The sequence below is a fragment of the Zonotrichia albicollis genome, chromosome 6 (assembly GCF_047830755.1).
Source record: "Zonotrichia albicollis isolate bZonAlb1 chromosome 6, bZonAlb1.hap1, whole genome shotgun sequence".
In the NCBI taxonomy this organism is placed as follows: Eukaryota; Metazoa; Chordata; class Aves; order Passeriformes; family Passerellidae; genus Zonotrichia; species Zonotrichia albicollis.
This window is the reverse complement of record NC_133824.1, coordinates 47460406-47476446: the sequence shown is the minus strand read 5'-3', so window position 1 is coordinate 47476446 and position 16041 is coordinate 47460406. Positions and strand designations below refer to the sequence as shown.

Below are 16041 nucleotides of genomic sequence, written 5' to 3'. Positions count from 1 at the left end.
ACCTCTGGCAGAACACACAGCGGGAGTTTGCCTTTCCCTGAACCCCTGATTTTCAGTAGTTCTGGTCTCAACACCTGTTTCTGCTTGCCTTCTGCATGGCAGGCAGATGGAAGCTGCCCAAAGGGGATGCTCTCACTAACGTGTCCTTCTCTGCCCCTTCTCCTGGCAGAGGGAATGCTGACCCTCCGAGCAAGACCCCCGAGCGAGGCCGAGTTCATTGACTGCTTCCAGAAAACCAAACTGGCTTTCAACCTGTTGGTAAGACACAGAGGAGTTTCCATCCTATGCAGGGACAGGGCTTTCTTTTCCCTGTGAATCCCAGCAGTGAGTGTTTAAAGTGAAACTTGAATAGAAAACACTTACAAGGGACAACAGTGTGAATTCCAGGTTCTTTAGAACTCAGGACAAACATTGTGTCAGACTTATGCAGGTTTTCTGGGACAAGCTGTTAAACCAAAACTAGAAGCACCAAGTCCAGGAAGGGACAGAGCAGCAGAGGGTTGCAGCACCCAGATCTTTTCAGATCCAGGCCTGGGGAGTCTCTACTTGACAGTAACTGAAGTCTCCCATTGCCCTGATATTCCTGACCCCTCTCTTCCCTGCCAGACCCTCTGTATTGTGAAGGGGAAGAAAAGAAAGAGATAAAGATGTTCCCAGTGCTACCAGCTCTGGGAGGCTAATAAGGCAGCAGGAATTCTGTCAGTTGTGACCAAAAGTGTCCAGCAAACACATCCTCCAAGCTCCTTCCTGGGCAGTCTTTAATAAGGAAACCCCAGAGACAGGGTTTGCAGGACACCAAGCTCCAGCCTTTTCTCTGAGAAGCAAATATGGATAATTTGTGCCTGCACAGGATCAGAAGGAACAGCTTATCTCCTGGCAAGAGCCCAGGGTTGAGCATTGAGCAGAGCTGGCACTCTGTGGTGGATCCATGCCACATTCCTCACCACATAGCTGCTAAGTCCCTGGGAAGTGCCCATTCACTGGGTCACCCTGCTGCCAGCGGTTGTTTCTCACTTCCCACTCCACATTCATGCTAATCTCCAGCATTTCAAATGCTTTGCATTTCAGTAGGAGCAGGGAGCCTGTCTCTCATGGCAGCAGTGCCAGGAGCCCAGGACAGGAGAAGGATCTTGAATGGAAGCAGAAACTGGAGAGGTTTCTCACCACAGCTCTGCTGATTGCTGCTACCAAAACCCAGTTCTTACAGTAAATTAATCCCAAGTGTTTGCTCCTCCATTCTGCCACAGTTCACCTCAAACACAACTGGATTTGGAGCCTTTCAGTGGCCAGGGCAGCTCCAAGTGCCACAGGCAAGACTTTCCTTTGTCAGCAATTGCAAAGGGACCCTCAAAACACCTATCCTGTTTTCATTCATGGAACTTGTGGGATTCTCAACCCTGCAGGAGTCAGAAGCAACCATAACCCTGGCGTTTTCTCCCTAGGACTTTCAAATTAAGCCAAGGTTTTATGTGTATGTTCAAATTACCTTCCAAGGCACTGATTTAACAGAGAGAAATTAATCAGGAATTTGAAATGGACACAAAATTAAAATAAATTATTCCTATTCCTCCATCCCTTACTCTTCTCATCAGCCAGCAACACTCCCACCATGTGACAGAGAAGAGAAGGCACACTCAGGTTAGGGTTAAACTGTGTTTCTCTTTCCAGGCCAAACTGAGGAAGCACATCCAGAACCCCAGCGCTTCGGAGCTGGTGCATTTCCTATTTGGGCCACTGGAACTGGTAAATCTTATTCCCAGATCTCACTGGGAACTCCCTTTTCATTTCTACTTCACACCTATAAGGAGAGAGATTGTGCAGAAGGGTTAGAAAACTGCTACACTGTCCACAGCTTTCTCAGGAACTTCCAGAAGTGATGCTGGTTGTTCCTGGCCGCTGATCTGGTTTGCAGCTTAAAGTAAATACAGGAACCCCAACAAATATGAATCTTTCCATCCAATCAATAAAGCTTTACTGTGAGCAAAAGGGGCAGTGAGCTGGGGTTCCCACTGGGAATCTGTCTGGTCTCACCATCAGGCAATTGCACTGAAAATGCTTGGAAGCAGAAATCTCAACTTGGAAAAGGAGCCAGAAGGGACACAGGAATAGCAAGATACTTTCCATTTTTTGAAGTGTCAGCTTGTGACAATTCACTTGTCTGTAGCAACAGCTCATTTATAGATCAGATCTTACTTTGACTCAAATCTAAAAAAATTTCATGTTCCCCTGAACTGTCCAGTCGCCTTCAAAGTCTTAGGTTGATGTTTCTTGAGGTGACTGAGCTGATCTAAGGATCAGCTTTGTCTTTGATTCCTGCTCGTCTGCATGTCCCTGGTTTGACATTTTGACCATTGCAAGTTCTCTCCTCTTTGTGTGGTTTGTGTGTGACCCAGATCATCAATAGCTGTGGTGGCCCCGAGCTGGCCCGGTCTGTCCTCAGCCCACTGCTTTCTAAAGATGCCACCGATTTCCTGAGAGGACACCTGACACCCAAAGAGATAAACCTCTGGGATTCCCTGGGGGAGACATGGACCAGATCCAGGTGAGGACAGAGCTGCCATCTCCCCAGGCTCCCCAGGCAGAGGGGATGCTTGGATGCCCTGATGCTACTGCTTCTCCTTTGAGAGGATGCTCCCAAAGACACATTCCTGAGAATGTAACCTGATATTCCCACTTTGTGTCCTAGAGCTGAGTGGCCCCGGGACGCGAACATTCCCACCTACATCCCCAAGTTCCGCAATGGCTGGGAACCACCCACGGAAATCTTCCGTGGAGCTCCCTGGGAAATAGACATCGGACACTTGCAAGAGGAGGTTAGTCCTGTGTTGCAGTGTGTTTTAAACTTCTGGGTCCCTTACCCAGGTGCGCCAAAACCCTCCCTTCCCCCTTGCCCCCTTGCTGAGTGAGTCCTTGTCAGATTCTTGGCTGTTTAGATAGCCTGGAAAGGCCCGGGGTGGCCTTGGGGCAGCCCGCACTTCAAAGGACGAGAAGAGGCTTCAAATCTTTTCTCGGTCTCGGTGTTCATTAATTGCTTATCTAAAAGATTTTCTCTCGGCCCGACAGAGGTCTGCTCAGCAGCCAGCCATAAGCACACTCCCCCGCCCTCCGGGGCGGTCATCTATCTTTATACCCAAAGTTACGTATACAATATTTATCATTTTTCCCCAATACCTTTTACCCTTATTAACCAGTGCACTTTTAGTAATAACTAATCCTAAAGTGCCACCATCACCACAGAAGATGGAGGAGAAGAAGAAGAAGAAGGACAGGACACGCCCCAATTCCTCCATCTTACTTCTCTAAACCCCCCTGTACAGAAATCCTAAACCCTGTGTTTCACTCTCTAATTAGCTTATCCCTTCACCATTCACCCCGGTGAAATCCTCCTATCCTCATACAGGTGTCGTCTCCTGTGTAGGATCAAAGTCCAGCCACCAGACACTTCTGGCAACATTCCAGGACTCCCGAGCCCCCCAAGGGTGGTCTCGGTGACTCGGCACCTCAGTCCTGAGGTGCTGAGATCCCACAAGTCCTGACAATCAGGCTTAACATTCCAGCAAAGGCATCGTGTGGTTGGTCAAATTCAAAGGATGCCCCTCAGGCCCAGAGGTCATTGGTCTGTCTAGGTGTCCCTCGTCCCTTGAGACCCCGCCCCCCCCACCTGGTTGGTGGCTCACCTGTCCCCTCCCTTCCCCTCCCCTCCCCCTGAGCTTAAAAGGTGAAGCAGGCCATGTGCTTGCTATTCTGTTGGAGTTCTTCCCAAGATTCAGACATCTGTAACCATGGAATAAACCTTTGGATATTAAACCCTCCAGCAGAATCCCTCCTTTGTCCTCACCTTCGCCTGAAGCCTCTTCCTAAGGTAAACGGAATCCCTAACAAGCCTGGACTTGTTTAGTGCCCAACTGAAACCACCAGCAAGCTAAAGGTGTCTCTGGGGTGATCCACCACAGAAGCCGCCTTTGGCTCAGCAGCGAGGGTCAGGCTGGCCCAGGCACAATCTAACTGGTAATATTGGGATTCATATTCCAATAGTCCTGTGTCCCTGGGGATCCTCTCTTCCCTCTCCCTCCCCCTTTTCCAGAGAGATGGAGCTGAGGGGGGTGTGGTGGTGTAAAACAAGTAGTTGGATCAAAACTCAGTTGGATCTGGTCGCTTCAACAACCAGAACATTAAATATGGAAAGCAAATTGTGAGGCTGGAAAAGGGCAGCAATAATCAGCCTCTCCCAAATCAAGGCAACAGGACCCTACAATGTCACTGAGCTCCAGGGACACAGGCTTCCCTGAAGAACATCTTGACCAAAAGCTGCCATGCCATGACTCATCTCCCACTATCCCTTTCCTTTTCTCTGTTCAGCTTTCCCCTTTCCTGGTAACACTGACTCCATGTCTGCATTTCCAGCTCTCCTCAGCCAATGGATATCCTTACCGGAACTCCTCACTCAAGCGTGGCCAGACAGCTGAGCAGACACAGCCTGGGGATGCCTTCAAACAGAATGTCACTCCACATGGAAATAGGTAAAGGATCTGCACCCCTGGAGCTTCAGCTCCTACCTTGGAACCTCATGGACACACACAGGCACATATGGTGACACTGGGAAACTTGGGCATCCTGGAGACGACTCCCTACCATTATTAATAACCTCCAAGAGAAGATAAAGATCAGCTGAGGGATTATTCCTATGAGCACTGTCTGCTGTTTAACCCCCTGCAGTTCTACAAGGAAAGGAATCCCAGGTGTTTTCCACCACAGGAGACAAAAATATTGGCTGATTTCATCAGTCCATCCATAGGTTTTGTTTCCCAACATCAGCCCACCAAAGTGACTTTCAGGTGCCAAAGATGCTGCACTGTGCTTTGGCTCTCCACATGTTGGAATAATGGAATTACAGAATGTATTGGGTGGGACAGGACCTTAAAGATTACCCAGTTCCAACCCCCTGCCAGGGCCAGGGACACCTTCCACTATCCCAGGTTGCTCCAAGCTCTGTCCAACCTGGCCTTGAACACTTCCTAGGATGGGGCAGCCATGTTTTCTGGGCAATCTGTGCCAGGGCCTCCCCACCCACACAGGGAAGAATTTCTTCCCAATATGCATCTAAACCCACCCTCTGGAAGCCATTCCCCCTTGTCCTGTCACTCCAGCCTCTTCCTCAAAGTCCCTCTCCAGCTCTCTTGGAGTCCCTTTAGGCACTGGAAAGGGCTCTAAAGGTTCCCTGGAACGTTCTCTTCTCCAGGTTGAACATTCCCAGCTCTCCCAGCCTGTCTGTGTAATGCTCCAGCCCTTGGAGCACTTCCTGACCCTTCCTGGCCTCCTCTGAACACCCTTGAGGATCTCTCCAATCATCCCAGAGCCACCACAGGCTGCAGACAGAAGCTGCCCTAAGGGAAGGGCACACACAAACCTTGCCGTGTTGGAAACACAGGGCCAGGGAAGAGTGGCCCAAGCTCCCAGCGCTGCTGGAAAACATTCCAGCTGAAGAACGAGCTTTGTTTCACTGGAGACAGCAGCTCCCTCTTGGCTTTAGACACAACCAAAGGCAAACCCACTGATTAGAGGCTGAATAAAAAAATAGATTCCAGTCCTGCCCACCTCTCCCCCAGGGAACTGACAAGGTGCCAGGTTCAGACAACTCTTCTTAATGAGACAGAATTCTAGAAAATGGAGAAAAACCCTTTCATCAGAAGTCTCAGAAAGTTCACTTCCAAACCCAGAACCAACCAGCCACTCTTTTGCCTCAGGTTTTTTCCCAAGGGAAAGATGGCTCTTCCACCTTTCAACAGCTTCAATGCTCATTTTCCATCACCAGTTACTCCTTGGTACAAAACCTTCATCAAAGTACTTCTAGTTCAGAGTTTAGAGGCTCCATCTGCTTCCTTGTTTACATGAGCTCACACCTTGAAAATTGTCACATCTCTTGAGTGTCACCAAACTCTTCCAGACTTCCCCATGAATCCTCTGTCATGACTTGACACATCACTTTGCAGGAATTGGAGTCAAGGTTTCAGCTGACCATCCATTTTTCTGTCACCAGCTCTAGTCTGGGAAAAAAAAACCCTCAAGCCAGTTTTTCCATGGTTTTCTGTTCTAATCTAAAAGATTTATAAGCTTTACTACAAGAATTTAAATCCACAGCAAAAGACCTTAAACCAAATTATATCAGCAAAATAATAATTTTTTTTCTCATTTACCCTATCACTGGTCTTGGTAGGAACATCAGGTGGTAGAGATGCAGTGTGGAATAGGGAAAGGATCATTTCTCTTCTCCAATTTCAATTTTCTTGGCCTTGTAATTGGATGGGCCTCCACAAAAACTCCAGTTTTCCTCTCCTGCAGGAATTTTGAGGCCCAGGGAGTGGCTGTGCCCAGGAGATTTGCCAAAATCCGCTACGATTTCACTGCACGAAACGCCAACGAGCTGTCGGTGCTGAAGGATGAAATCCTGGAGGTACGTGAGCACTCCTGGGAAAGGTGTGTCCCCTCCCCTTCCAGGGGCAGCACAGAGCTCAGCAGGGCAGCCAACTCCTTGTCCCTGGTGGTGTGTGACAGTGACACAGAGCTCAGGAGGGCAGCCAGCACCAACCCCTTGTCCCTGGTGGTGTGTGACAGTGACACAGAGCTCAGCATGGCAGCCAACTCCTTGTCCCTGGTGGTGTGTGACAGTGACACAGAGCTCAGCATGGCAGCCAGCACCAACCCCTTGTCCCTGGTGGTGTGTGACAGTGACACAGAGCTCAGGAGGGCAGCCAGCACCAATTCCATTTCCCCTGGTGGTGTGTGACAGTGACACAGAGCTCAGCATGGCAGCCAGCACCAACCCCTTGTCCCTGGTGGTGTGTGACAGTGACACAGCTGTGCTCCAACCCAAGCTGGCACAGGCTGCCTGTGCTGGGCTGTGTCCCCTCCTCAGCTCAGACACATTGGTCCCATCCCAACCACGGTGAGGGAAGGACAACAACAACTCCCTGTCCTGCCCTGCTCATCCCCTGCTGGGTCTGTGCTCCTTATTACCACTTCCCCCTCCATGAGGAATTGTTTTCTCTGAAAAATACTTTTTTCATAACCTTTCTCTTCCTGCAGCTGGATAGTGTGGGACATTACTTGGGCTAACACTGATCTGTGACCTGGGGAAAAGGTTTCTGTGCAAAATGTAGATTTTAAAAAATTTATATATTTATTTTAGCACAAAAATACACCAGAAATTCAGTCATTGGAAAAAAAAAAGATCTGGAGAAACAGGGACATTACATAGCAAGCATGAGTTCTTCAGCACCCAGAGGTGCTCTCCTCTTCATCCTTATGATAAATTCTGATGCCTTCCAGGAAAAGTTTCAATCCTGGATTACATCTAAGAGGAGCAGATCTAATCAGAGCTCCTGGCCTCAGTGATGTCCTTCTGGCAACTTCACCTTCTGGGTGGTCCATCCCCACTGTATCCTGGTTGTATATGCCTGAAAGCCCATGTTCCCACTAGCAGATTTATTTCTGTCCCTCTCTCAGGTGTTGGAAGATAATAAACAATGGTGGAAGTTGCTCAACCGGAGTGGCCAGGCTGGTTACGTTCCATACAATATCCTGGATGTGGTGACACTGGAAGAGCTTGAACAGGTCTGTAGTCAGGTGGTACCTGACTGGTACAATCTGCCTCTGGGAATAATCTTGTCATTAGATCTCCCTGGATTTCTTAGGATACTATGCACAAGTCAGGATGAACCCTCAGAAATGGACAAAGTCAGGAAATTCCTGAATCTCCTATGATACAACTCCCATTTTGCCATGACCACTTTCCCAAATAAGGCCTATCCTTCCCATTTGTGCAGCTGCCTCCTGTCTTCCAAGTTTGTCCATGTCAAGCTTTTTGCTGGGGATTAAATAAAGATGGACACTTCCCTCACCTAGTTCAGTTCAGCAGCAGGAACACATCACTCCAGTGGAGGCAGATGGAAATGCCATTTAAGTGAGAATTAAGTGAATACTGCAACTTGCACTACAGAAATGTGGAGCTGGAGTGTTCTGAACACCCTAGGGAAGCATGGAATTGCTTCCCAATTTTGGTGTTGCAGAGTTTGGACAAAGCCAAAGGGGGCCCAGCAAGCTTCTGGATAAATCCTTGCTAGTTTAATCAAAATGTCAAAAAACTTCTCAGTCTCCTCCAGGCCCTTGGCAGTGGTCACGCTTCACATCCCAGCTATGGAGCAGTGAGGCTTTGCCTTCCAATGGGATTGAACATGTTTGGCATGTTTAGAATTCTCTCATGCAAACCTCAGACTTTGCTTTGGGTTCTTCATTCTCATAAATTAACTTCTTCCGTGCAGTTCCACCTGGGGTCTCACCAGTCCCACATCAGCACAAGGACAACATGGCTGTTTGTCTCTTAAATGAAAATGAAAAAAGGCAGAAAAAAAATCTTACTTTTTTTTTTGTCCCTCCCTTTCTAAGCAGTCTAACCAGAGGTACAAAGGAGACCTGAGCCCCAGGGGCTATGGCCCGTCCAGTCCAACTCACAAGCTGCCAGCCAGCTACGCCGGGGATAAGTGGGGCAGTGAGATGTTATCACGCAACTCTACACAGGACGCCAAAGAACGTACGTGTGTGCCCCACCCTGTGTCCCACGCTGGGGTCCCCTGGGTTTGGGTGCTCTGGGGACCAGACCTACCCAAAGGGCTCCCCTGCACCCTTCAGTGATCAGAAATAGAAGAGCACCAGGTCTGGAGGCCATTGCAGGTAGGACAAGAGCCAAGAGAGCAGCCCTGGAGCTTGTGACACCTCCCAGGCTCTTGGGCAGCTCAGGACAAGCAGAGCAATAAGTGATCACCCCATTCCTCCTTCCTCCAGCTTGACCTTCCTCCTCCTCCTCCCAAGGAGAGAGTTTCCTTTCTCTTCCAAAGCATTTAAATGTGTCTAAGGAAGAGCTCAGCTCAATCCCTTTCTCTCCTTTCCTTTTGCTCATATCCTGCCACACATGCAGCGCCTGCTGGGCCGGTTCCTTTATGTGGTTCCACAGAATTCCCAGCCAAACAGGAGATCCACGTCCCTCCTTCACTCTGCTCATGCTGTGGGGGTCACAGAGCAGGAAAGAAACCAGGGGCCCCACTCTCCTCAGCCCTTATCCCACCCTGTCCGCTCTTAGAAGGAGGAGCCCTTTTGGGACGATGGAAAGCCCCTCAATACAAGGACTCCAATCTGTTCATAACACCCAGTTATTCTCTGCAGTCCTCAGGAGTTTCATGGGGAAAGTGACACTGGATGAAGTGTCACTGGAGTTTTCCCAGAGTCACAGGGACCTTCAAGCTCATCCCATCATGAGTGTGTTCCTCACTCCCAGTTTGTGCTTCCTGCTGCTTCTGTTCTGCTGTGGAGCAAAACCTGGAGCTCTGCGATCAGCAAATCACTGACTAGAAGTAGCAGAGAGGAGAAAAGGTCTCAATCCCAACTCTCCAATTGTAGATCCCCACACATCTGTCCTTCCACACCAGGCAACAGCCCAGGGGTGATGGGAGGGAAATAAATGGCAGCACAGGGGCTCAGGAAAATGGGAACCACTTTTCTGGGTGGAATTTAAATAATATTGCTGAGCCACACCCCCATTTTCCTAACAATTTCCCCATCAACACATTTAATGGGATTTTTGACTGAAGATTTGATCTCATTCCCTACCTGTTTCTGCAGAACTTATTCACCAAATGGATGAGCTGAACGACGAGCTGCTAAAGAAGATCACAAACAATAAAATTCAGCCTCCCCACAGGAATTTCAAGGTGGAAAAGCCTCAGCAAGTTTTTGTGCCCCTCACCTTTGAATCCAGCACTGAAGAAGTCAAAGCCTGGCTGGAGGCCAAGTCATTCAGCAAAGAGTAAGATTTGCTCTGTTGCCACATGAAACGCTCGTTCTGCCCTGGAGAAGGAGCTGGGGAGGCCACTGGCACCATCTCACCTGGGACAGGTCACTGGGATTTACCTCCAGAGCCTGTGCTGTAAACTAGATTTCAGCCCTATTAAACCCAGGCTCTATAACCAGCATGTTCAGAGCCCCAACTCACTCCCTTTCTATCTTATATACCTTTTCTTGGAGAAAAACAATCCACGAACCAAAGCCACGGCCTGAGATGCCACTGGAATCACAGCTGGCAGCCTGGCCCAGCCCCAGGGCTGTGACACCACCCCAGTGCAGCTCCCAGGCTCCCCTCTCCCACTGCTCACCTCTGGCACGAGGCACTGCAGCTCAGCCATCCTCCCCCGCTTTGTGTCTCCCCAGGACCGTGGAACACCTGGGCATCCTCACCGGAGCTCAGCTCTTCTCCCTCAACAGAGAGGAGCTGAAGAAGGTGTGTGGTGATGAGGGGAACAGAGTGTACAGCAAGATCACGGTGGAGAAAAACCAGCTGGAGGTGAGTGTTCTCTGGGTAATTCCTGCTGGAATGGGGGGCTGTGCCAGCAGTGGCACATAGCTCATTAAACAGACATTTTAAGAAACACAATTGGGGAAAAAAAGAATGCAACCAAAACTACACAAGCAATAAAATACACATAAAAATTCTGAAGTGTCTTTTAAGCTAGAAGGCCCCAAATCCATAAGATCTCCCTGTTTCCACTAATTAATCTGCTTTTTACTGATATCACCTATCCCTTTGAAACTAGCTCTCCTCCCACAGCATTTATTAAATACTGTAATTTAACCACAGCTTGAAGTTCAAATCCAAACTTGCTGTTTTGTTTCCATTCCAGAAAAGCAGAGGGGAGACAGAGCTCCAGGAGATCATGAAGCGCCGCCAGGAAAGGATTGATTCTGCTAATTAAAGTCTCTCTGCTTTATTTCAGCTCTTAGCCCTCAGTAGTGCAGAAAAAAGGGAATGAAAGCAGTGATTCCCGGCCCAGGCCGGAGGCAGCAGAGCTCCCCTTGGGCTCCAGCTGCCATCAGAGTGACAATTCCTCCAACACTCTGGGGAAGGGTTGGCAATAAGACCACATCCCACTGGGAAAGGTGTTTTAATTTTGCATGAAGTATTTTTTTTATAACTATGTATTTTATACTGAGATTTTCCGTGCATGCGATCGGAGCAGGATTCCCGCGGGGCTGGATGGACGCCAAGGGTGGATTCAAACAGAGAGCCCAGAGCTTTTCCCAAGGGCTGTCCCTGCTCCCAGCCCTGGCTGCAGAGCAGGGCTGGCACACAGCTCAGGAGGGGCCAGCTCAGGGCCTGGAGCCTCCACCCGGCAGTGAGGCTGCAGAACAACCCTGCACTGCTGTGGGTTCAAGGAAAGGACATCAGAGCTCATCCTGTTCCCCCCCATCAGGGGCAGGGACGCCTTTCCCAAGCCCAAGCTGTTCAAATGCTGTCCAGCCTGGCCTTGGACACTGCCAGGGATGGGCAGCCTAAGGCAGCCCCACTTCCATTCCCTCCTCAGTGCAGGTGTCCCCTGCAGCCTGTGAGCACAGCCCGGTGACAGCTCCCTGTCCCCCTCCTGTCCCCTGTGCCCCTCACTGGACAAGGCTGGAATGGCAACACACATTCCCAAAGTCTGGCTGCTTCCCTAAACCCACAGACCAGTTGGTGCTGCCTCTGAGCAGCTGAAATGAGCTCTCAGTGCCTGGGAAGGAGCAGGAGTGACAAACAAAGGGATCTGAACGTGGACATGGGTGAGCTCCCCCTGCCCACTGCTGCTGATACACAGGCCCGGGCTCAGGGCAGCTGTGCAGCTTCCCTGGGCCACTGACCCTGCCCTGGAATGCTGTGGGGCTGCCAAACCCGGCCTCAGACCAGGAGAAGATAAGCCCTGACCATTTGCTCCCGTCCCAGGCACACCCACAGCCCTTCCCAGGGTGTTGGTCACTCGTCCCCACCTTCACGTTTTCACTGCAGAAAGTCAGCTGAAGTTATTCCCAAACAGCTGAAACCCCAAAGCACACTGGGAAAGGCAGGTTTAACTCCAAATACATGGGCACAAGGAAAAAAAATCTAATTTAGCACAGGGTGTTGCTCTTGACTTCCTGTTTTCCTTCATAAAGTTATGTGCATTTCTATGTAACAATCTGTAAATAGGGGGTGAGGAAAATCTCTCTCCCTGGAGGCAGAATTAGCGATTATGCTTCCAGAATTTACTCACAATTTCAAAACTCAGGCAAGCAGCGTAGTTCCTGTCCACAGCAAGTCTGGCACACTGCATTTCTGTCTCTGTTTACCTGACAGACCAAGCTGATTGCAAAGCAGTGAAGCAAACACAGCTCCAGAGCTGCCCACAGCCCAGGGACAGTTGGCTTTTCTCTCTCAGCACTGCTCAGTCTTTGCCCAAATCTGTGTCTGTCCTTGCACATTTAATGGAAAAAGCTTTAACACAGCCTTGGGGAACTCGTGTCTCAATCTGAGAGCACCAGAGCACCTCAGGTTTGCTTTATTCCTGTCTCCCATGGATAATCTGTTTTCTTCATCTGAAAGAGGACGCTGCTGGCAGCAGCAGAACCAGGGTGCAGGCAGGGGGGGATCCTGGGTTTGGTCACAGCCCTGCTGGGATCTGAGAAGGGCACTCACCTTGTCAGGGAGGGATGAAGAGGACAATCCTCCTGAGAAGCCCCGGCTCTGGAAGAGGGTGAAGGGAAGCAGCATGGCAAGCACAGGAGGCGAAAGAGTTTCTAAAATGAAAATAAAACCAAATGTTGAGCTAGGAAACACCCCACCTTCTAGTCCTGGGGTGTAGAGGAAAGCAAAGCACAGGGAATTGCAGTTATCTGGCATTTTAACAGGAATGTACACGACAGCTCTGTAAAGCTGGGAGCCACAGGAGCACTTCCCAAAACAAACATCTCAGCAGGCCTCACTGCAGAGGTCACTTTTACAAATTTCCATGCGACTGAGCTGTGCATCTCTCCTGTTTGTACTGCCTGCAGACACTGCTATAAAGTACTGTACACTGATGTACCTGAGCGAAGGAGACAATGATATAACCATGCACTGTACAAGAGTTATTAAAATAGTTAAGTTATACTTATAAATCCATCTCTGTCTCTTTCACTGGCTTTTGTAAATCCATGTCTGTCTCTTTCACTGGGTTTTCATAATGGTTTGTCACCGACAGTCTGAGAAACTCAGCAAAAGCTCTGAAACCACACATTTCCTTTTGGGTTTGGGGATTGACATTCAATAGGAAGGGTGTTATGGCCTGGATAGCTGAGTTTTAAATACAGGGGCAAACTATGACAAGGCTGTACAAAAGCAGCATTTGGACCCGACGGTCCACTGGAACACGTGAACAGGTCCTGGCAGGGGCACAGCATTGCCACCAGGTCCTGCAGCACAGCTGTTTGTACTTCAGGGCTTCTGTCTTTTGGTACAGACCCGCTGGAATTTACCCTCATAATTTGGCAAGAATTAACATTAACCCAAGAGTTCGAGGGCATCACCTGTGTGTGGTCTCAGTCAGTATAACTGGGGTTTGGGGGCGAAAAACTACTTTAAAGGTGTGATCAAACCTCTGTACAACCCTGTCAGGATTACAGGCAGCAGACCAGGTATGTTGCTAAAAATTACAGAAATTATTTACTTGAATTAATAACAAGGACTAAAAGACCTTAATTAATCACTCCTGAGCATAGGGGCTGTAAGTGCTGGCACAGGGCACCCTGTGTGAAGGAATATTGCAGCAATGACATTCAACACCACCAATTACCAGGACAAACTGTCACTGACCCAGAACAACAGCCAGGGGTAAATCTCCATCTCTGCCCAGAGCAGGGGCCTCGGGCGGTGTCTGCCTCAGAGGGGCTCTACAGACTTGTGGTGACACAGAGCCCGTGACCGACATCACCACGTCCAGAAGAGGCTGTTTGTGTTATTTTCTCGACTATTTTCTCGTTTCATGTCTTCCCCGGGCAGAGGCCACGAACGATCTCCCCGGGGGCCTGACGCAACAGCCGCTCCCGCCGCTGGCCGGGGCACGGCCGGGGTTCGGGGTTCGGGTTCGGCGGGGTCTCCCTCAGAGCCGGGTCCGCTCCGCGCCCGCTCAGGGGGCCTCTCGCCTCAGGGATCGGCACAGACGCTGCCCCGGCACTGCCTGCCGCCGCCTCCCGCTCGCCCGCGGCGCCTCTGATCAACACCGCTGTCCCCACTGGCACGCCTTTCTAGACATAGGGTCTATCCTTGGCGCCATTTTCTCCCTACTCAAAGCGCGTGCGCGAAACGTCGCCACATGGGAAAGGGCGCGATACACCTAAGCCGCCATCTTAGGTGTGGTATCACGTGAGTTCTGCCCGGCCCCGCCATCTTGTGTGCTGGTAGCAGCCGGGCCCGAGCGGTTCCGCCACCTCCGGCCCGGGCCGCCCTCCTGGGCGTTGCCGATTCGATTTGCGGTCGGCTCCGCCCCCGTGGGGGGGATGATTGTCGCTGTCCGTCACACGCGCACAAAAGCCCCGCAGAGCTCGACTGTGAAAAACGCCAATCACTTGTTTTTAAAATTTTACAAGTTTAATAGTAATAAAGTGGTTATAAAAATAATAATATAATTAGAGTAATAATAATTTGGACAAGTATGAGTCAATAGAGACAAAGAGTTACGGACGTCCGGGTACCTTTTTCTGGGCAGCATAAGCTCGAAAAAGGACCCCCGTTAACAGAGGATTAACCTTTAAAAGCAATAGCCTGTTGCATATTCATACGCCTCATACATGATGCATAAATTCCATTCAAACACAGGATTCTGTCTGGTCATCTTGTACTTCCTCCTCTTAATTCTAACGGCGTCGTTCTGGCTGAGCGAGGCGGGAAGTTACTTTCTCCTGATAATAGGACAATAAATTATCTTTCTCTGAAAGGTTTAGGTGTCCTGTGGCTGCTATCTCGCTGCAAATCCTTTCTTTAGAAAAAAGTATCCTACATAGCATAGTTTCTATTTTAACATTTTGTTATAACCTAAAACTATATTTAACACACTACTTAAGAGAATTAATACAGCATTACTTTCTAACACAACACATATAATATTCATTTTAATATTTGACAAAAGCCAATCATTAAATACTCATTTTTCACATCGACCGAGCCCCTCTGGCACCGCCTCGCCCCTGCCGCCGTCCGCAGTCCTGGGTCTCTCATGAGTTTCTTGCCCATGTAACACAGAAACCACCTTTCATCAACACTGTGTCACAGTTCGTCTCTTCTGTGCATGCAAAAGCTTCATTAGTCACGAGCATCACAAAGGCCTCCAGAGTCTGTGAGTCAAGGGCAGTTGTGAAAAAAACCCTGCTTTCTGCTCATTCAGTTTTCTTTATGACAAATATCTGTTACTGATCACATTTCCAATAACAGCAGGCAGCTAATCTATGTTCCTGGCAGGATATTCCTGTCCAAGTCCGTGACAATTTCTTTTTGCAGCTGCCTCATACGTCAGCGTTTGCAGATCCTAATTGTGATAAATAGGTATGATTCGCGCTGATAAAAATTGAAACAGTAATCAATATTGATACAGTAATTAATATTTGAGAATAATAAAATAGTTAAAAATTGTAATGCCAAAGAAGAGAGGCTCCACCCCCCCCTTCCCAGCAGATGTTCTCAAGGACCACAGGAAAGAAACTGAAGATACAGTTGCTAAAAATGAGCAAAGAATCTGGTTGGGTCCCAGAAAATGCTAATTATAAGGGATTTATTGCCTTGATATGTAGATATAGTGATATGTTAGTCTTGGCTTACATTGTACTGGCTTGATGCGCATGTGTAACCCAAAGGTGAATTAAAGGACAACGAAGAAGACTACAGGGCCTTCATCAGCGACGACCCCCAAAGACTTGTGCGACCACCAAACTGAGTGGTGGCGCATGCGTGGTAAAGGTGGTAATGAGGGCGGAGATAGAAAAGTGACGAACCGAAAATGGGAGGAGATGGCATTGACACATGGCATATAAGGGGTGACTTTCACTTGGCAAGCTTGTACGTGAGGTGACAAGGGTCCCAGAACTCTGCCCTCTGTACCCCGCGGTATCTTTTGCTTATGTGCTATTATTTGAACCAAATTATCCCTTATTTATATATTTCCTAAACTATTTAATTAA

General features: G+C 49.1%; 1 protein-coding gene across 2 annotated transcripts in view; it reads left to right on the top strand.

Annotated features, from left to right (window-relative positions):
- LOC102069382 (EPS8 signaling adaptor L2) overlaps nt 1-12994 on the top strand; it is a 50946-nt gene extending 37952 nt beyond the window's left edge. Inside the window, exons 11-21 of one of the 2 annotated variants that reach the window (XM_074543517.1) lie at nt 170-258; nt 1669-1743; nt 2394-2542; nt 2687-2813; nt 4405-4520; nt 6340-6451; nt 7504-7611; nt 8443-8587; nt 9673-9856; nt 10258-10390; nt 10728-12994. In XM_074543517.1, the coding sequence (XP_074399618.1) occupies nt 170-258; nt 1669-1743; nt 2394-2542; nt 2687-2813; nt 4405-4520; nt 6340-6451; nt 7504-7611; nt 8443-8587; nt 9673-9856; nt 10258-10390; nt 10728-10799 (1310 nt within the window). In that variant the 3' untranslated portion in view covers nt 10800-12994. The remainder of the gene's footprint in view (nt 1-169; nt 259-1668; nt 1744-2393; nt 2543-2686; nt 2814-4404; nt 4521-6339; nt 6452-7503; nt 7612-8442; nt 8588-9672; nt 9857-10257; nt 10391-10727) is intronic. The other variant, XM_074543518.1, reaches the window with a different exon arrangement.
- Nucleotides 12995-16041: the final 3047 nt, after the last annotated feature.